Source organism: Marmota monax, unplaced genomic scaffold, assembly GCF_021218885.2.
Source record: "Marmota monax isolate L192 unplaced genomic scaffold, Marmota_monax_Labrador192_F-V1.1 WCK01_AAM20220418_F8-fsc00014, whole genome shotgun sequence".
In the NCBI taxonomy this organism is placed as follows: Eukaryota; Metazoa; Chordata; class Mammalia; order Rodentia; family Sciuridae; genus Marmota; species Marmota monax.
In genome coordinates, this window is record NW_026695222.1 from 10733805 (window position 1) to 10749821 (window position 16017).

The 16017-nt window shown below is 49.1% G+C and overlaps 1 protein-coding gene across 1 annotated transcript in view; it reads right to left on the reverse strand.

Moving 5' to 3' along the window:
- Positions 1–485: 485 nt before the first annotated feature.
- Tgm3 (transglutaminase 3) overlaps positions 486–16017 on the reverse strand; it is a 39354-nt gene continuing 23822 nt past the window's right edge. Inside the window, exons 8-13 of the mRNA XM_058575534.1 lie at positions 13746–13849; positions 12411–12656; positions 8335–8643; positions 5103–5260; positions 1513–1646; positions 486–1088 (exon numbers count right to left, since the gene is read on the reverse strand). Of these exons, the coding sequence (XP_058431517.1) occupies positions 941–1088; positions 1513–1646; positions 5103–5260; positions 8335–8643; positions 12411–12656; positions 13746–13849 (1099 nt within the window). The 3' untranslated portion in view covers positions 486–940. The remainder of the gene's footprint in view (positions 1089–1512; positions 1647–5102; positions 5261–8334; positions 8644–12410; positions 12657–13745; positions 13850–16017) is intronic.

Genomic DNA, 16017 nt, shown 5'->3' on the forward strand with positions numbered 1-16017 from the left:
TCATGAGAACAAGTTGCTTTAACAGAGCAAGACAGTCCCTCTTACATATACTCCTGCCATCTGCCATGAAGGTCTCACCAGAGCTGATACCTCCAAAATGGTGAGTCAAGTGTTTCTTTTTGCTTTGAACATTATGTGGCCTCAGGAATTTTTGTTACAGCAACAGAAAATGGGGAAACATGTAGAGACATTTTTTAAAAGAGTTTGCCCAGCACACAGGGTGTGCTTGGAGCCTACTGTGACCAGAAACTCTCTCCTAAGGCAGCCTTATCTGTTTTTAGACCTCATGTTAGAAATCTTTCCATGAATTGGCTTGAAATGTCTTCCTATTTTTGCACCTGGAGCCCCACAGAAGAACTCCACCTCCTACAGGCATTGGAACGCAGAGGACAGGGCCTCCCCCAAGTTCATCCTTTCTCCACAAGGACTTGACCCTGGCCCCTCTGTCTCCTCCACCAGCCCAGGCAAAACAGTAGTCGCTAGAGTTGTTGCCATGTGATTGCACTTATTTATTTTGAGTGTAAGGATGTTACGCTACAGCAGATCAACTAAGCATTCCCTGCCGTCCATGGTGACCCAAGGGCGGAGCAGATGTGTCCCAATTGCACGCTGGGGATCACCAAGCAGTCCAGACTGGCTCCTCCCCGTATCCATTTGGAGAGTGCCTGGGTCGGTGCTCTGACCGGCTTGAAGGGTGAGCAGGGTCATGGGGTTCACAGCAGGAAGCTGCAGCGGGGGCAGCAGCTGGGAATGTGCAAAAATGATTAAGTCACAGGCCAGCGATTAAGGCCCGGCCCGGAGTTGATGGGGGATGTGCTGGAAGTTCATGTCCGGCAGCCTCCGAGGGTGGAGTCTGGGCAACACGGCCAGGGGTCTCACTCCACGGGTGAGCGTCCCTGCTGCGTGGTACCCAGGTTTGTAGGGAGGGTGCCGGGGCCCTTTACTCAGCCACATCGATAGACAGCATGGCCTTGATGGCGGGGAACTTGTTGCAGGAGAAGTCAGCCAGCAGCTGCTTGGTGCCACTCCGGGTAGGCAGGATCTCAAAACGGACCTTGGACTGCTCCTTGGGGCGCAGAGCTGGCACGCTGATGGGGAAGGGTACGGAGCAGTGTTGATGTGAGAGACACAGACCTGGGGCCCCATGGGCCTTCTGTGACCCCAACCCTGACCACTTCTTCAGCTCCCTCCAGCTGCTTGGTCACCTGGACCCTCTAGCCCTATGACACCCAACAGGGGACTGTGGGGGAAGATCCGTGGCCCTGTAAGCATGGGCCCTGAGGGCTGGCTCTTAGCTCTGGCGACTGGGACTTCCCAGGAGCTCAGGACTGGTGAACCCCCAAACCTAATGCAAATGCAGACTGTTGAGTTTCAAGACCACCTCCTCCTGCCCCCACCACCAAAAAAAGTGAAGAACTCAAGGCCAGAGAGAGCTCTGTCTGTCCTGCCCAGGGCAGGCCTTCTGTCCCTCTCTTGCCATCCCCCCACTAGCCGCTCCAGCCTGGGACTCACTCGATCTTGAGGTTGCCCCGAAGCAGGCCACTGCCCTCCACCATCAGCACACAGTCCTTGACCGGCTCGTTCAGGGGGTTGGAGAAGATCATCTGCACATTCAAAGGCTTCTGCACCTGAGCCTGATCCAGCACCTGTGGAGGAGAACGGCCACGTGGTGAGGGCGGGGCAGGATGAGGTGGTGACAGATGGGGGAGGTGTCACTGAGAACATCCTGAAAAGGGGAGGGCCATTTATTTAGCCCTCGTAAGTGCCGGATGGCCCTCAACATCCATGTAGGGGATTCTTAGCACCATCAACCCCATGCTATGGAGCTGAAAACTAGGCTCGGAGGGAGAGAAGGTCTCTTGCAGCAGCAGAGCGCAGGAGGGCTTCTCTGCTACTCCACAGGGAAGGGCAGCCCCCTGCTTCCCAGAACAGCTCATCCCAACTGCCAGCTGTTGGGGTGTTAGGACATTTTTCATGCTGAATTTAATAACATTTTCTTGAACCTCCCAGTAATTGGGCTTGTTTTTTTCGCCTTGAAGCCAGACTCTCTCTTCCAAAGAGGCCCCATGTCTTCTGAGGCTGCTCAGATCCCGACTCACAGCCAGAGCCCTTCACTCCTTGTCACAGGTGTTAGGTCCCCCCACCTCCATCCATGCCACTCTTCTTTGATGACAGCCCAGTCTACTGATTTCCTTCCAAACTTTGGTTCTGGGTGTGTCATGTTGTGGTCTGGGTAGGGCTCCAACACTGACCAGTCAAGGATAAAGAAAGTGAAGCCAGGACTCGGGGTCAGAAAAGTAACCTGGACTATTTAAAATGAAAGCTATTGTCCTTTTTTGGGGGGGCGGGTACTGGAGATTGAACTCAGGGGTACTCGACCACTGAGCCACATCCCCAGCCCTATTCTGTATTTTATTTAGAAACAGGGTCTCACTGAGTTGCTTAGTGCCTCGCTTTTGCTGAGGCTGCCTTTGAACTTGCAACCCTCCTGCCTCAGCCTCCCAAGCTGCTGGGATTACAGGCGTGTGCCACCACGCCCAGAGAAAGCTGTTATCCTTCTGCAAAGAGCTGGCCAGCACTCTGGACAGACATATCTGGTAAAGACCGACAATTATCCCTCCTGTACTAGAAGGGACCAAATGAGATCACAGACAGGGAGGAAAGTATTATGGAAATTGTGTGGCTGGGGGAATTCTTTTCTTTTGCTTTTAGGATCACAGGAGGTTGCTGTGTTTTGTTAGTTTGGTTTTTGTTTTTCTTGTCATTAGTCCTCACAGCAACTCATTCCATAGTGACAAAGTGTTCAGACTAATGCAATAACTTGGGAAATCCACACACTAGGAGCAGCAGGGCCTAGCAGGTTCCAGAGCCTTTGCTCCTTTTGACAGGCCTTGCAATACTGACCAATAATTTGTGCATAGTTCAAGTGGTCTCGAGACGGTGTATGGTATAATTTTAAGAGTAAAGCACTATTTTAGGCTGTTAGGATATAACATAAGTAGATGTCATATTTTTTCCATCGATATTTGAGATCTCCACGTGTTGTTTCTTTTTCTTTATTGCTATTGATCATCTTTTCTCCTACTAACCCTGATCTGTAAATACACCGGAAGGAGAGCCTGAGGACCACAGGTCACAGATTTGGAGGATGTCAACTTTTGGAACAGTATTTCGACTTTCTGACTCCACCACCTAAGGTCCTCAATGCTAATTGTCAATCAGTGCCAGATGAGATAATGGGATTTTACCCAAATTGTTATCTTTTCATACAAATCACCTTGGCGAGCTTAAAAATCTGTGCCGTGCTCTGAGTGAGCGAGGCCTTGATTTGTTCAATCAAGTCAAGAACGTCTCCATTGTCTGGAGGCTTCGAGGAGAGAACATGAGTGTAAGAAGGAAACTCAGGGGCGTTTCATAAAGATTAAAGGTTGACGATGGGACCCTTCTGGCCTGTGCGTGTTCTGATTTCCTTTGTAAAGATAAAGTAACCTTGATATGGAGATCCAAAAGACATAGGGTTAAAATGTTGAATAAAAGATAACTCTAAGGAGGTCTGAAGATATTGGATAAAGGAATGGAATGGGGAAAAACAGCTTCCTTTCAACACTCATCATTTTAAGGCAAAATGTTTTCATAACTGAGCTGGCTGCTAGCCACCGTCATTTTCTAGCCTGAGGCATTGGAATGGACACTTGGCCATCCACACTTGGCCATCCGTTGTGTCAACAGAGATGGGGAGAGTGTCTTGGCAAAGCCTTGTGAAGCAAGAGGGCTATACAGTACAGGGGACATGAGGGGACTGACAATGCCATCTGTCCCCCCGGGTGAGGGTTGGGGGGGAGAATGCGAGCCCAGACCAACAGCTCTGGCCAATCATGACCCAAGGAGGGCGTGCTTTGTGTTTTACAAATATTGATTATCTACTAAGAAACTGTGCCCTGGGGACAGTGAAAAGCCTGGAACACAGGGAGCACCTGCCTTCTTGGGTTTACAGTCAGGGAGGGGAGCAAATCATTGTACCAATAAACAAGAGATTTCAGCTGGGACAAATGCAGTGAAGGAAGAAGACGGGCAGGCGGAGTGTATAACTGGGGAGCAGGCTTGATTTGGGGGCATCAGGAAAGGCTTCCCAGGGGAAATGGCACCCTGAAAGGGAAGTGTCTTATTATCCCTATGAGAGAGTGCTGATACATCCTGAGGTCCAGATATGAGCCCATTTGTTTGCTCAGCCTGAGGTCAGAATTACTGCCTCTGCCTGCTGTCCTCACATGGGCCATCCAGGCACTGGGGAAGCTGTAGGGGGACAGACAGGCTTAGAGTCCACACAGATGCTCCTTCTTGGCACTAAAGAAGGGACAGAGTGGTAGCTGGGGCCCCTGCATGGCAGGGCTCCTAGGAGGGAGTCTGGGAGCAGAGTCTGCAGACAAAGGCCAGCTCTGAACACAGAGAGAGGGTCCTAGGGCTCAGCCACTTTGGATGCTGCTATGGCGACCAACCTTGGAAAGGACATAGATTTAGGGGAAGGGGCCAGAGGTCTAGCCCCAGCTCTGTTAGGAACTGGCTGTTCCCCTTTCTCTGGGCCTTGCTTTACCTACATGTGAATGACAGGATATAAGAACCTGGGATTTGGCTTCTAAGAGTCCATGATTCCACAACCCCTGGGCTCCAGAGGCTGGGGAGATGCGGGGAGTCAAGTCTGCTAGTTATCTGATCCGTGGGCGGTGACTGAGCTGCAGCCATGGAAGGTCACTGGAGCTCTCCGTGGACCCTGGGATTCCTGAGCCTGGGCCTCTGGGATTCCTGGGCCCAGCATGACCCAGAGTCCAGCACGTGCTTGGTAATGGTCCAACAGGCTGAAGCGAGCCCCTCCCCAGTCCTGCCTCACTGATGTCCTCAGTGGGTCTAGAATGGGAACCAAAGAAACAGCCAGCAACTGTGCCTGTTTATCTCTCCAGACAGGAAGCACACACTGAGGCCTGAGCAGGCCCTGGGCTGATGCATTTGGCAGAGACCTGAGCCAAGCTGAGCCTGGTTCTCTGCCGCTTGTGCCGAGCTGCGGAGGCTGGGCGCTGGGGGCCGAGGCACTCCTCCCATCCCCTTACCTCCAGGATCAGCGTGGGGTTGTCCAGAACGAGGTCCCGTTCCACCACCACCTCGTCCTCATCGGCCAGCTTGCATATGGCTGTGGTCCGGATCATGTTGTCTGCCTTCAGGTACTTTTCATACTGACCGTACGAGATCTTCACAGGATGCTGCACTTCTGTAAGAAGAAGCCAGGGGAATGGAGGGAGGGTGGGGATGGACCCTTGTTGTCAAGCAGGGAGGAGAGTCCTCCCTGGGCCAGGCCCCGTGCTGGGTGGGCTCCAGGGCAGGGCCCAGGGAGGGCCCAGAGCTCTAGGGAGCTGGGCGGACTCTGGAAAGGATGGGCTTCCTCACCCCCTGCTCTGGAAAATGTTAAAGGCAAGTTTCCTCCTAAAGAGGCAGAGAGGAGTGGGAATGTTAACTGATGGCCTAATGGCAGTAACAATGACGATGACAACACAATAATAACCGGGGAGGGAGGCCAGGGTATCAGCTAAAGAAGCGCTTTGAGCCTTCCCAGTCATCTAATGACCTGGGATTCTATTGCAAAATCTTCCCCAACCCGCTTCTGGGCTCTCCTGCTTTGGAATCATCCACACGCCAGTGACAAAGCTTTGCAAGGCCACATTTTTCTAAATCATGTTGCTCCTCTTTCATGTTAAAATAAAAATCTTCCATGGCTTTTGGCTAGCTCAGAGATGGAGCCCAGACCCTCAGCTGGCCCTGCATTGCTGTGTCCGGCTCACCTCCACGTTTCTCATCATTCCTTACACAGAACAGGCACGTCTGCCCTTCTCCATCTGCCTCTTGTTCCCTACATGGAACTGCTTTCCCTGGCCGGAGTCCATCTGTCCAGCTCCTCTCCAGGGTTCAGGGCATCTCCTATTCTGATACTGCAGTCCACAGGCACTGCCTCTGCTCTGACGGCCCTGGACACTGCTGTCCCTCATGCAGTTGTGCTGCTTTTGATCCAGGGAGAGAATTTGCTATGACTGTCCCCAGAATGGAAAAGGCAGTCCCTTGCATCAGATACTCCAACCCTCTCAGTGACTGAACCGTCTTGATCCAAACCTGAGGTTCAGAGAGGGCAAGAGACTTACCTAGGATCAATCAGCAAGCACTAGACAGCATCAAGTCTCCAGGACCACTATGCCTGCCTCCCCACCTCTTTCCCATTTTGGTCCACTGTCTCTTGCTAAAGGACGTTTCTGAACCCATTTCCCTTATGTGGATTATTTTTGGCCTCCAGAAATAGCTTCTTTCAAGGCTGGGGGTGTAGCTCAGTGGTAGAATGTTTCCCTATCATGTGTGAGGCCCTGGGTTCAGTTCCTACTACCACACACTACACACACACACACACACACACACAAAACCCACAAAAACTAACAATACAAAATCCTCCTTTGAGTTTCAAAGGTAAATAATATCACCTGTATGTGTATGTAGGAAGCAGCAATCAAGAACAAACTAGCGAAAGAAAGATAAATAGAGTAGAGCGAGGAGAAGAGGGAGAAAGAGAAGAGGAGGGAGGGAGGGACAAACAGGATTGAAATCGAATCCCATGCAAGTATAATTTTGTCAAAATGAACCCAATTACTATGTATAACTGTAATGCTGTAATTAAAAAAAAAGAAATAAACACTGATGTGGCTGCATCAATATAGTATACAGAGGAATGAGATAGCTGGATCAATTGGTGGTTCCCTTCTAAATTTTCTGAGGAATCTACATACTGCTTTCCAGAATGGTTGTACCAATTTTCAGTCCCACCAGCAATGCCATGACTGTTCTCAGTGTGCCTTTTCTGTTTAGCAGTTCAACTCACAGTAGCTAAACTATGGAATGACCTAGGTGCCCTTCAACAGGTGAATGGATAAAGAAAATGTGGTATATATACACAATACAACATGACTCAGCCTTAAAGAACAACAAAATTTTGGCATTTGCAAGTAAATGGATGGAGCTGGAGAATATCATGCTAAGGGAAATCAGCCAGTCTCAAAAAACCAAAGGCCGAATGTTGTCTCTGATATGCAGATGCTAATTCACAAAGAGTGGGTGGCTAGGTAAAACCAGAGGTACTTTGGATGAGACAGAGGGGAGTGAAGGGAGGGGGTAGTAAGGATAGTAGAATGAATCAGACGGTATTACCCTATGGGCATATGTGACAACATGACCAGTGGGATTCTACATCATGTACAACCAGAAGAATGAGAAGTTATACTCCATTTATGTATGATGTGTCATAATGCATTCTATACTGTCATGTGTAATAATTAGAACAAATTTTAAAAACATTTTAAAAAGTTGTTTCTGATATTTAAAACATTTCTACCAAAATCTGCCACAAGAGACTGGTGGAGGATGCTGCCTTCTGACAGGTGAAGCACATCTCAATTTCCCTGCAGACACAATTCTTTCCTGATGGGCTACATCATTAATCAGTTTCCATTATGTGAAGCAAATAGCTACCCCGCCCTTGCTAATCGGCTTTGTAAGTCCAAACTTTTCATCACAGCTGGAAGGATTTTGCCAGTGTGGGCATACCTGCATTCTGATCCCACAAAACCCGGCTGGCTTCCTCCGCTCTGCCTCTTCCCTCCCCACCTGCACCACCCTGGGGCAAGGAGTCACTGTTCCTCCCAAATGCTCAAAGCTCTAAGAAAACCTGTCACTTTGTCAGGAATCAAGAACTCCACTCACACCCTGGCAGCTCTGGGGGGCACTGGGGAGGCTTCGAGACCCTGTGGTATATTACAGTCCACCTGGGGCTGAACCTGAAAAGCCATCCGTTGGGAGGGGAAGTGAGGTGGGGGCAGGGTGAAGGTGGCAATGGTGACATGGCAAACAGGCTCTGGAAACCAAGGATGAAGACCTTGGTATTGCCACTCACGGGCTTTGATGCCATCTCTAAACCTTACTTCTGTCTCCATAACATGGACACTAATATCTACCCTCTTGGAGAAGATTTGAACAAAGTAGTATTTAAGGACACTCTGCAATTGCTGGGGTGTGTATGCCTGTGCTGTGGCTATGAGCTGCCAACGTCTCCTTCCCTCCCTCTCCTAGGGTGTCGATACCATCATGACTTAATGCTGTTCATAGAGACGGTAACTGCCAAGCACTCAAATCTAAGGCTTATCCTCCTTCATTCCTCTGTCCCCAGTCAGCTAGTTCACCGGGAGCCCAGCAGGAACCCTCCTGTTCTCCACAGACTGCTAACTACTTTGCACCGCTTAGAGGACAAGTTACCTTCTTCGGATTCCAGGGATATGATGGCAGAGTCCTTCCACACCTCGTGGACAAGTGTGCCATTGTAGACGATGGTCCAGGCGGTCATGTGCACGGCCACCGTCTTTCTGTCCTGGCTCTGGTTTTTGAGCAGCAGGACTAGGCTGACTTCTTGGCCTACTTCCAGTACACCGTTGACCTTGAACCTTCCAGAGATGCTGGGCGACGACCCCTCTCCTTCCTCACTCTCGGCCGATGTTGGCCTGATGGACGCACTGGGTTTCAGTTTTTTCATTGCCCGTTGTTGCACTTGTCGTTCCTCACCAGAACCTGGGTGTTGGGAAAAGGCAGCAGCGTCTCAGAGAGGTGGCAGCAACTGGGATGAAGGTCAGTGGCCTACCTGGAAGGGGGGTCCTGGAACTAACACTGGCTCTACTGCTCTGCCACCATGACACTCAAAGCAACATATCCATTCATACTCCTAACCGAGGCTCCCAGGCTGCTGGTCTCGGGTCCTTTCTCCAATCGGGTCAATATTGTCATGAAGCTGGTCTGCTCCTTCCCAAGATTACTATATGGCTTGATCATTCTCTTGTGTCAAGTTAGATTTTTTTCTTTTTTTCTGGTACTGGAAATTGAACCCAGAGTGATCTTACCACACAGCCTTAATTTTAAGACAGGATCTTACTTAATTACCCAGGCTACCCTTAAACTTGTGATCCTCCTGCCTTAGCACAGGTGTAGACCACCATACCTTGCTTTATTTTTTTTTAAGGTTTTTATGGGACTTAACAGGCCATTTTAAAGTAAATAATAAAAACTGAGCTGAAAAAGGTTGATGAATTCATAAGAAAAAAAAAAAAAAACCAAAATACAAAAACCAAAGTTATGATTTAGACCTGATTTTGTTAAAAAAAAAAAAAAAATTCAAAAACACTTCCCTGTGTTCCCCTGCCTTGTGTCTAAAGGCACTTTAAAAGTCAGAGAGTGACATTTGTGTCTGTGCCAGTCAACTAGAACTTCCCGTGGCTGGTATGGTTCTAAGTTATGAATAAAAGGGTGGGTTTTCTGATTCTGATGCAGTTGAGGGTGCTGCCCAATATGAGGGGGATAAGGAACCCTTGGAGAGTGACAATTATGTACCCAAAAAGGGCTCTGGGGGCAATAAGAGCTGAGTAACCAACTGCTGGCCTCTGCCAGGCTGCAGCCTGAGGCCGGCTAGGCAGCGTGAGCCTCCCTGCCTGGACCTGGAGAAGGAGAAGGAGAGTTCTCCCAGGAATCTGGAAGAATGACCACGTTGACCTCTGTAGGCCACCCGATGGACCCTTGCTCCCTCAACCAACCTGTGACATTTCTAAGGTGCCAGGTGACTTATGGTCAGCACTTTACAACTTGGTGAGCTCTTGCCTGTAGGTTATAGGCAGAGACTTCAGAGGCTGAGGGATCCAAGCACATCAGGCTAAGAGGTGACTGGGCCAAGCCACGCTGGGGATTAGATGCAGAGGAGAAAGGGACCTTCTAGAGCCCTGGCCTAAGATTCCTCCCACACGCCCTATTGAAAGGAGGCAGCCAGATTGATTACCCGAGCCAAGAGCTGCTGGTAGGCTGGGTTCCTTTGGGTGCCCTTCCATTGTCTGGTCCGCTGTCAGTCCACGCCCAGGGCTGCGAGCGAGCTGGGAGCAAGCAGGGATCTGAGCCTTCTATGCCCGGGACCTCCAAGCAGGTGTGTTTGCACAATGAGGCTCAGCGCTTAGATGCCTATATAGGTCACCTGCTGGGCTTACTCAATACTAAACTTCCTGCTGCTGTTTTCTCCCTGTGGTGTTGCTGTTGTGTAAATGCTTAGCAACCCATTTTATGAGCTTTTCCTCCCTGGGGCCCTCAGAGACAAGCTGGTATTATCAGGTAAGAAAAACCGGGCAACACTGGTCAGGGTGATCTGTCTTGCTCATGCCAGGGCTGAGGCATTTCCAGGAGTTTTGCAGGGACCCCCTACTTAGCCTCTCTCCATTGCTTAGGGGGTTTGGCTGGGTTAGCCAGAGCCCCGGAAGAGCAGGATCAAGGTGCAGGAATAATAGGAGACTCATAGGCTCCTATATGCAAGTAAGCAGTGCCCTGGGAAGTCATTATTCCAGGGAGGTTACAGATGTTAAGATAGGCTACCACACTATTTATTAAGTCCTCTGTAGATGCCAGGCACTGCACTTGGCACACTGCGTACAGCCCTATATTTAAATCCAACTGAAGACAGGTATTGCCATTCCCATGTTCCCAGTGAGGAAACCAGGAATCCGAGATCATATGAAACCTGCTTGAGGCTGCATAGTTATAAGTGGTAGAACTGGAGTTCACTTTCTGTCTTAGGTCACTTGTTCTCTGTACACCGACAGAGACATTGTTGAAAAACCCTCCTTCTCCATCTGCCGCCCCCAGGACCCTGTCTGCCGTGCTCTCTCTTGTCTCATGCCCCGGGCCCAAGCCTGAAGCAGGCACTCAAGAATGACTGGGGAGAGCTGTCAGCATAAAAATGGAGTTGCTGGTGTCAACCCTAACCAAAATAATAATAATAATAATAATTTAATGAAGCTGAGAGATTTTGAAGAAAGAATTCTCATGTATGATGGACTGACAGCAACGAACTCAAAAGACTCTGCCAGAACCAATAGTTTTCACAGAGGCCACCACAGCCAGACACAAAAATGACCTCTACAAGGACATCTTCCCAGCGACTGTTAACCCTTGGACTGATGTCACTCTGGTTATTAATCATTCTGCCCAAAGTTTATTGCATCAAAATATCTGATGTAATCTTTGTTTTTTGCCTTAAAAAACGTCTCCCTGTCTCACTCTCTTTGCACACACCCACCGTTCACTATGGTACGTGTATTCCCATTACAGTGCTCTGCCATTCCCAAATAAATATAACTTATTTTTGGAGAACCCTGGCTCTAATTATTTATTTCTTTTAGATTTGACAGGCTCCCTGCATGCTTATGGACTGACAGAAGGTTCATCTGACCTCCACTCTGGGGATAGCCTGCAGAGATAGGTGGAGGCCAAACTGAGGCCATCAATCTCATGACCCTAGAGGTATTTCTCAAAAATCTCCACAAAGATCGCCACTCAGAAGGGTCGTATCTCTGGCACAGGGGTCAGGCCCTGTCTCAGCTTTCCTCTTCTGTAAACTTTGGACAACACCAAGAAGAACCAGAAGTTGCTCAAAAGATTTCAAGCTTATTTTAGGGGGCACTGTGAGCACCTTTGCAAGAGTTCTCCTCTTGACCTTGGGAATCAGCTGCAAGGAACAATGCATCAACTATTTCCAAACATTTCAGAAAGAGTGAACCATTGAAGCCATTAAGGAGTGACCATGGCCTGCTAGAACAAGTGCTACATTACTCTGGGCTATTTCTAAACATGAACTTCACCTTCACAGGCAGAGCTTTTGCCACCACCGAGAATCAACCACTATGCTGCTGGTTCCCAAAACAATTTCCAAGCAACAGATGGAACTGGAGTGCAGGGAGCTCCATAACACCTGGCCTTTCAAGGCCACCCCAAGGACCAGCGCTGGTGTGCATGCTGGAGGTTTTGGGGACTCGAGCGTTGGCCTTACCATGCGATCACACCTCATCTGGCTTTTTGGGAAGCCTCTAAATGAACATAGCCCAGGCCTGTGTCTCTAGGTTTCTTTGTCCCTTTCTTGTTTTCAAATGGAGGATAGGAGAGCAGGAGGACAGGAAAATCTTTCCCCAAACCTTGGGGATCTTCATGGGTAACATGTCTCCCCCTGTGAGGTTCAGTCCTAATGCTTCCCCCAGCTGTGCACTGACAAGGAGACACAGCTGGAGTTGAGCTGGGCAGACAGCTCCCTGTGCCCTGAAGCAAACTTCTACGGCAATGCAGCTACTATTGACATTCCCGTCCCCACTGTCGGGGCAACTGCCAAGGACATTCCATGCCAAGGAGCCACCCTACCATTCAGGCAGAAGTAGCTGAGAAAGGTGGCAGGGGAATGAGGCCTTTTCTCCTCTCCACCCTCAAAACTACCTGCCCACCCTGGAGCCTTGTGGGGCCAGCCATCAGGGCCCTCTTACCTTCTGGGTACTTGTACTTCTCCGTGACATCCATGCGAGAGTAGCTGCCCACCGCCTTGGTGCTGATGAATTGGCCAATGCTGCGAGTGTCCACGCCGTTCTGCTTCTGGCTGCCATTGGAAGCATTATAGATCCAGGTGATGCGGTCAGCGTTCACTTCCGCAAAGATGAAGGGCATGTCGAAATTCAGGTCCACATCACCCTCTCTGATTGCGTTCACCGAAGCTGGGCCGCACTGGTACACTCCTGGTGGCCGGGACGAGAGGTTGGGTGCGTAGACGCTAAGGCCCGACCCATCTGCCACCACCTTGCAGAGCCTGCGTCTCTGCGGACCTTCTGCCGTCATGCCAACCCCCTGCCTCTGCCCTGGCCAAGCTCCTTCAGTGGGGACTGTGTGCCCGACTCATCTGGACTCAGCGGGCACCTTCCCATTGCTATCTTTCTGCAATGGCACCCTTCTCCAACTCCACCCTTACCTAACCCTGGCTCCATCCAGCCTCCCTTGGGTGCCTCATCTCAACCGGTCCAGGCCTGTCGATCTGTTTCCTAAAGAAGACAGTCTTCCCTGTCTTGTGCTCATGGCCACTGTCTCTTTTCTTCCTCTGCGAATCACTCTGGCCTACAAGGTCATTGCTCTCTTATTCCTGGAAGACTCCCCCAGTGCCCAGCCCCCAGGAGCTCTTGCTTCTCTGAGCTCTCGCGCCCTGATCTTCACCTTCCTCCTCTGGCACGCAGCACAGGTAGCTTAGGCTTCAAAGAAACAAGTCAAAATGAAGGTGCTAGACAAGACATGCCGTGGAGGAAAGAAAAGCAAGAGGAAAGGCCCCAAGAGAGCCTGGGACCCCAGCTCTGATGGGAGAGAGGAGGGGGAGAGGCCAGGGGTCAGAGTTCAGGCCTGGAACAGAGATGCGGTGGCCTGTTGGAAGGAGAGCTGTGTGTGAGGCCACCCAGGGAGGAGAGGGGACTGCTGTGGTCACAATCCTGAGGTCTGGGGTAGAGCAGAGAACGTGGAATAAATCCCAAGGGCCAACGGGAGCCAGGAGGTTTCTGTGCTGAGAAGGACAAGCTGCTGGAAAGTCACCTGGCACATGCCGGGGCCTCTCCCGTGGGAGTAGCAGCCAGACGGGGTGCAGAGGAGGCACCATGTTAAGTAGCAGCCCGAGCCAGATGAGATGAGGAGGGGGGAAACTATTTTTTAAAACAGTGTTAAAAACCGTGTTACACTTTGCAGTGAGGGAGAGACCTAGGTTTCTACTTGTGTCGCTGTCCTGCTGTAAATAACGGGGAGGCTCATGACTTGAAGCTAAGCCCAAAGCAGGGCCAGCAGAGGGTTACCTTGGCTCCTTTCCTGGGGGGTAGCATCCAACACCTGCCATCCGTTGAATATGGGGCCCAGGTCATTTCGCATAAACCAGGCTTCATTCCAGACGTGGAAATTCCTGCAGATAGAACCAGAGACTGCAGAACCTGCCTAAGGTCACACAGCAGACAAGTGGCACAACACCACATCCCTGACCTGCCAGCAGAGCACCCTGGTCCTCATCAGGTGAGTTAACTCTGTGCCAGCTACTGTACAATGGGTTGGGTGAGCACTGTCCCACGGGAATCCGCACAGACTGTGAAGTGGGTACTACTTTTAGATTCATTTCATAAAAGGGGAAACCGAGGATCAGAGACACTGAGCAGCTAGCAATGACGGAGTCAAAGTCTGAACCCAGATGTGCCTAACTTTCAAAGCCAAAGCCTTGCCCACCATGGTCCACTGCCTTTCTGGGGAGCAGAATGAATAGAAGGCAGCTGGCCAGATAGTCTGCATCCTCTTGGGGACATCGCTGTATCCAGTGTGGGCTGACAGTGAGTGGAGTTGCAGCAGGAGTGACATCCTGCCAAGGGACACACACACTCTCTTGCTGAGGCCTGAATGGAAGCACGACCCAGATCAGCCCTGGGGAGATCTTCATCCACAATAGCACTCTGTGTCCTATCTGCAAACTTCTGTCACTGTTTGCCCCTCGCCAGGCACAATCAGCTACAGCGACACGGGCCCTACAAACAAAGCCCATAGCTCTGCTTTTGGTTTGGAGGATAAACATAGGACACATGGACGCTTTCGAATGTGGAAATAAATACTGCAAAAAAAAAAAAAAAAAAAAAAGGAAAAAGAAAAGAAAAACAACAACATGAGAGTAAACAAAGTCCGAAGGTTCTGGAGGAGAGTCAAAACTTGGAGGATGAGTTGTACTTTATGTGACTTTGCCCCAAGGAGGGGCTATGGTAAGGGAAAAGTGAAGGATAGTAAAAAACTCTAAAATAGATAACCCAATATCCTTCTGGCCTGAAGACCCAGGAAACAGATCCTGGGCTGACTAGGATAGCTAGAGAGTGAGGGGGAGTGTTCTGAAAAGAAAGAATCAGGGAAAAGGTACCCCAAGTTTGTCTATAAACTCTACCCCAGCCTCTGAGTGACCCCTGAATCACACATGTATGAGACACATCACACACAATGCAACTGAAGATGAAGGAAAGAACTGAGATTGGAGCTGCTTCACTTACAGGTGAGAGGATTTGCAGTGAGTCTCCCCACAGTGGATTACTCAAACAAAATAACAGAATACAGACACAGTCTGTACAATCTAAAATGACTCAACATGCAAAGAGCCAGAAAAAAATGTGACTTATTCTCAAAGGGAAAGACAATCAATGGAGATGAACTGTAAAATTATGCAGATGTTGAAGTTATTATACAAGGACTTTAAAGCACCATGTTCAAAGAAATAAAGGAAAATATGCTAGTCATGAATGAAAAGACAGGAGCTCCTTGGCAGGGAAATAGAAAATATTTAGAAAAGAACCAAATGGAATTTTTTTAACTGGAAAAAAGATCAATTAACTGAAAATTAAATCATTCAACGAGCAGACTTCATAGCAGAATAGAAGATGACAGAGGAAAAGATGAATAAACTTGAAGACAGATAGGTAGAAATTATCCAGTCTGAAGACAAGGGAGAAAAAAATTGAAACAAAATTGATAAAGTGAAAATTGATAAAGAGTTGCAACCCACATGCTAGATAGAGATTTACTAGATTAACATTATACTTACAAAGACATAAAAAAAAAAGACAAAAAGAAACACATGACCATCAAGGGCAATGAGCAGGAGATTTTTCATAAGGAATACAAACGGTCAATAAACATGATAATGATTTTAACCTCACTACCATTAAAAGAAAATTAAAATCATGGAGAGAAACCATTACAATGACACAAAGGTTACATCTATTAGACTGGCAAACATTAAAGCACAGGATGACAGGCTCATGTTGTTCTCATCTCCCGGTGGGAAAACGAGTGCTGACATGCACCAGTGGTGGGAGTATAATGGGTATGACCTGTGCGGAACAAGTATAAAAACAAGTATAAAAACCTTGGCAACAAGTATAAAAACCTTTAAACCTCTACAAGCCCACAGAGCCAGTATTTCCACCTCTAGGAATTTCTCCCACAGAAAACTTCACGTGAGTACACAGAGATGTCCACGTAAAAATGTCCACAGTGGTATTGTTTGTAATAGTAAAAATGTTGGAGAAAGAGTTCATGGATAAGGGA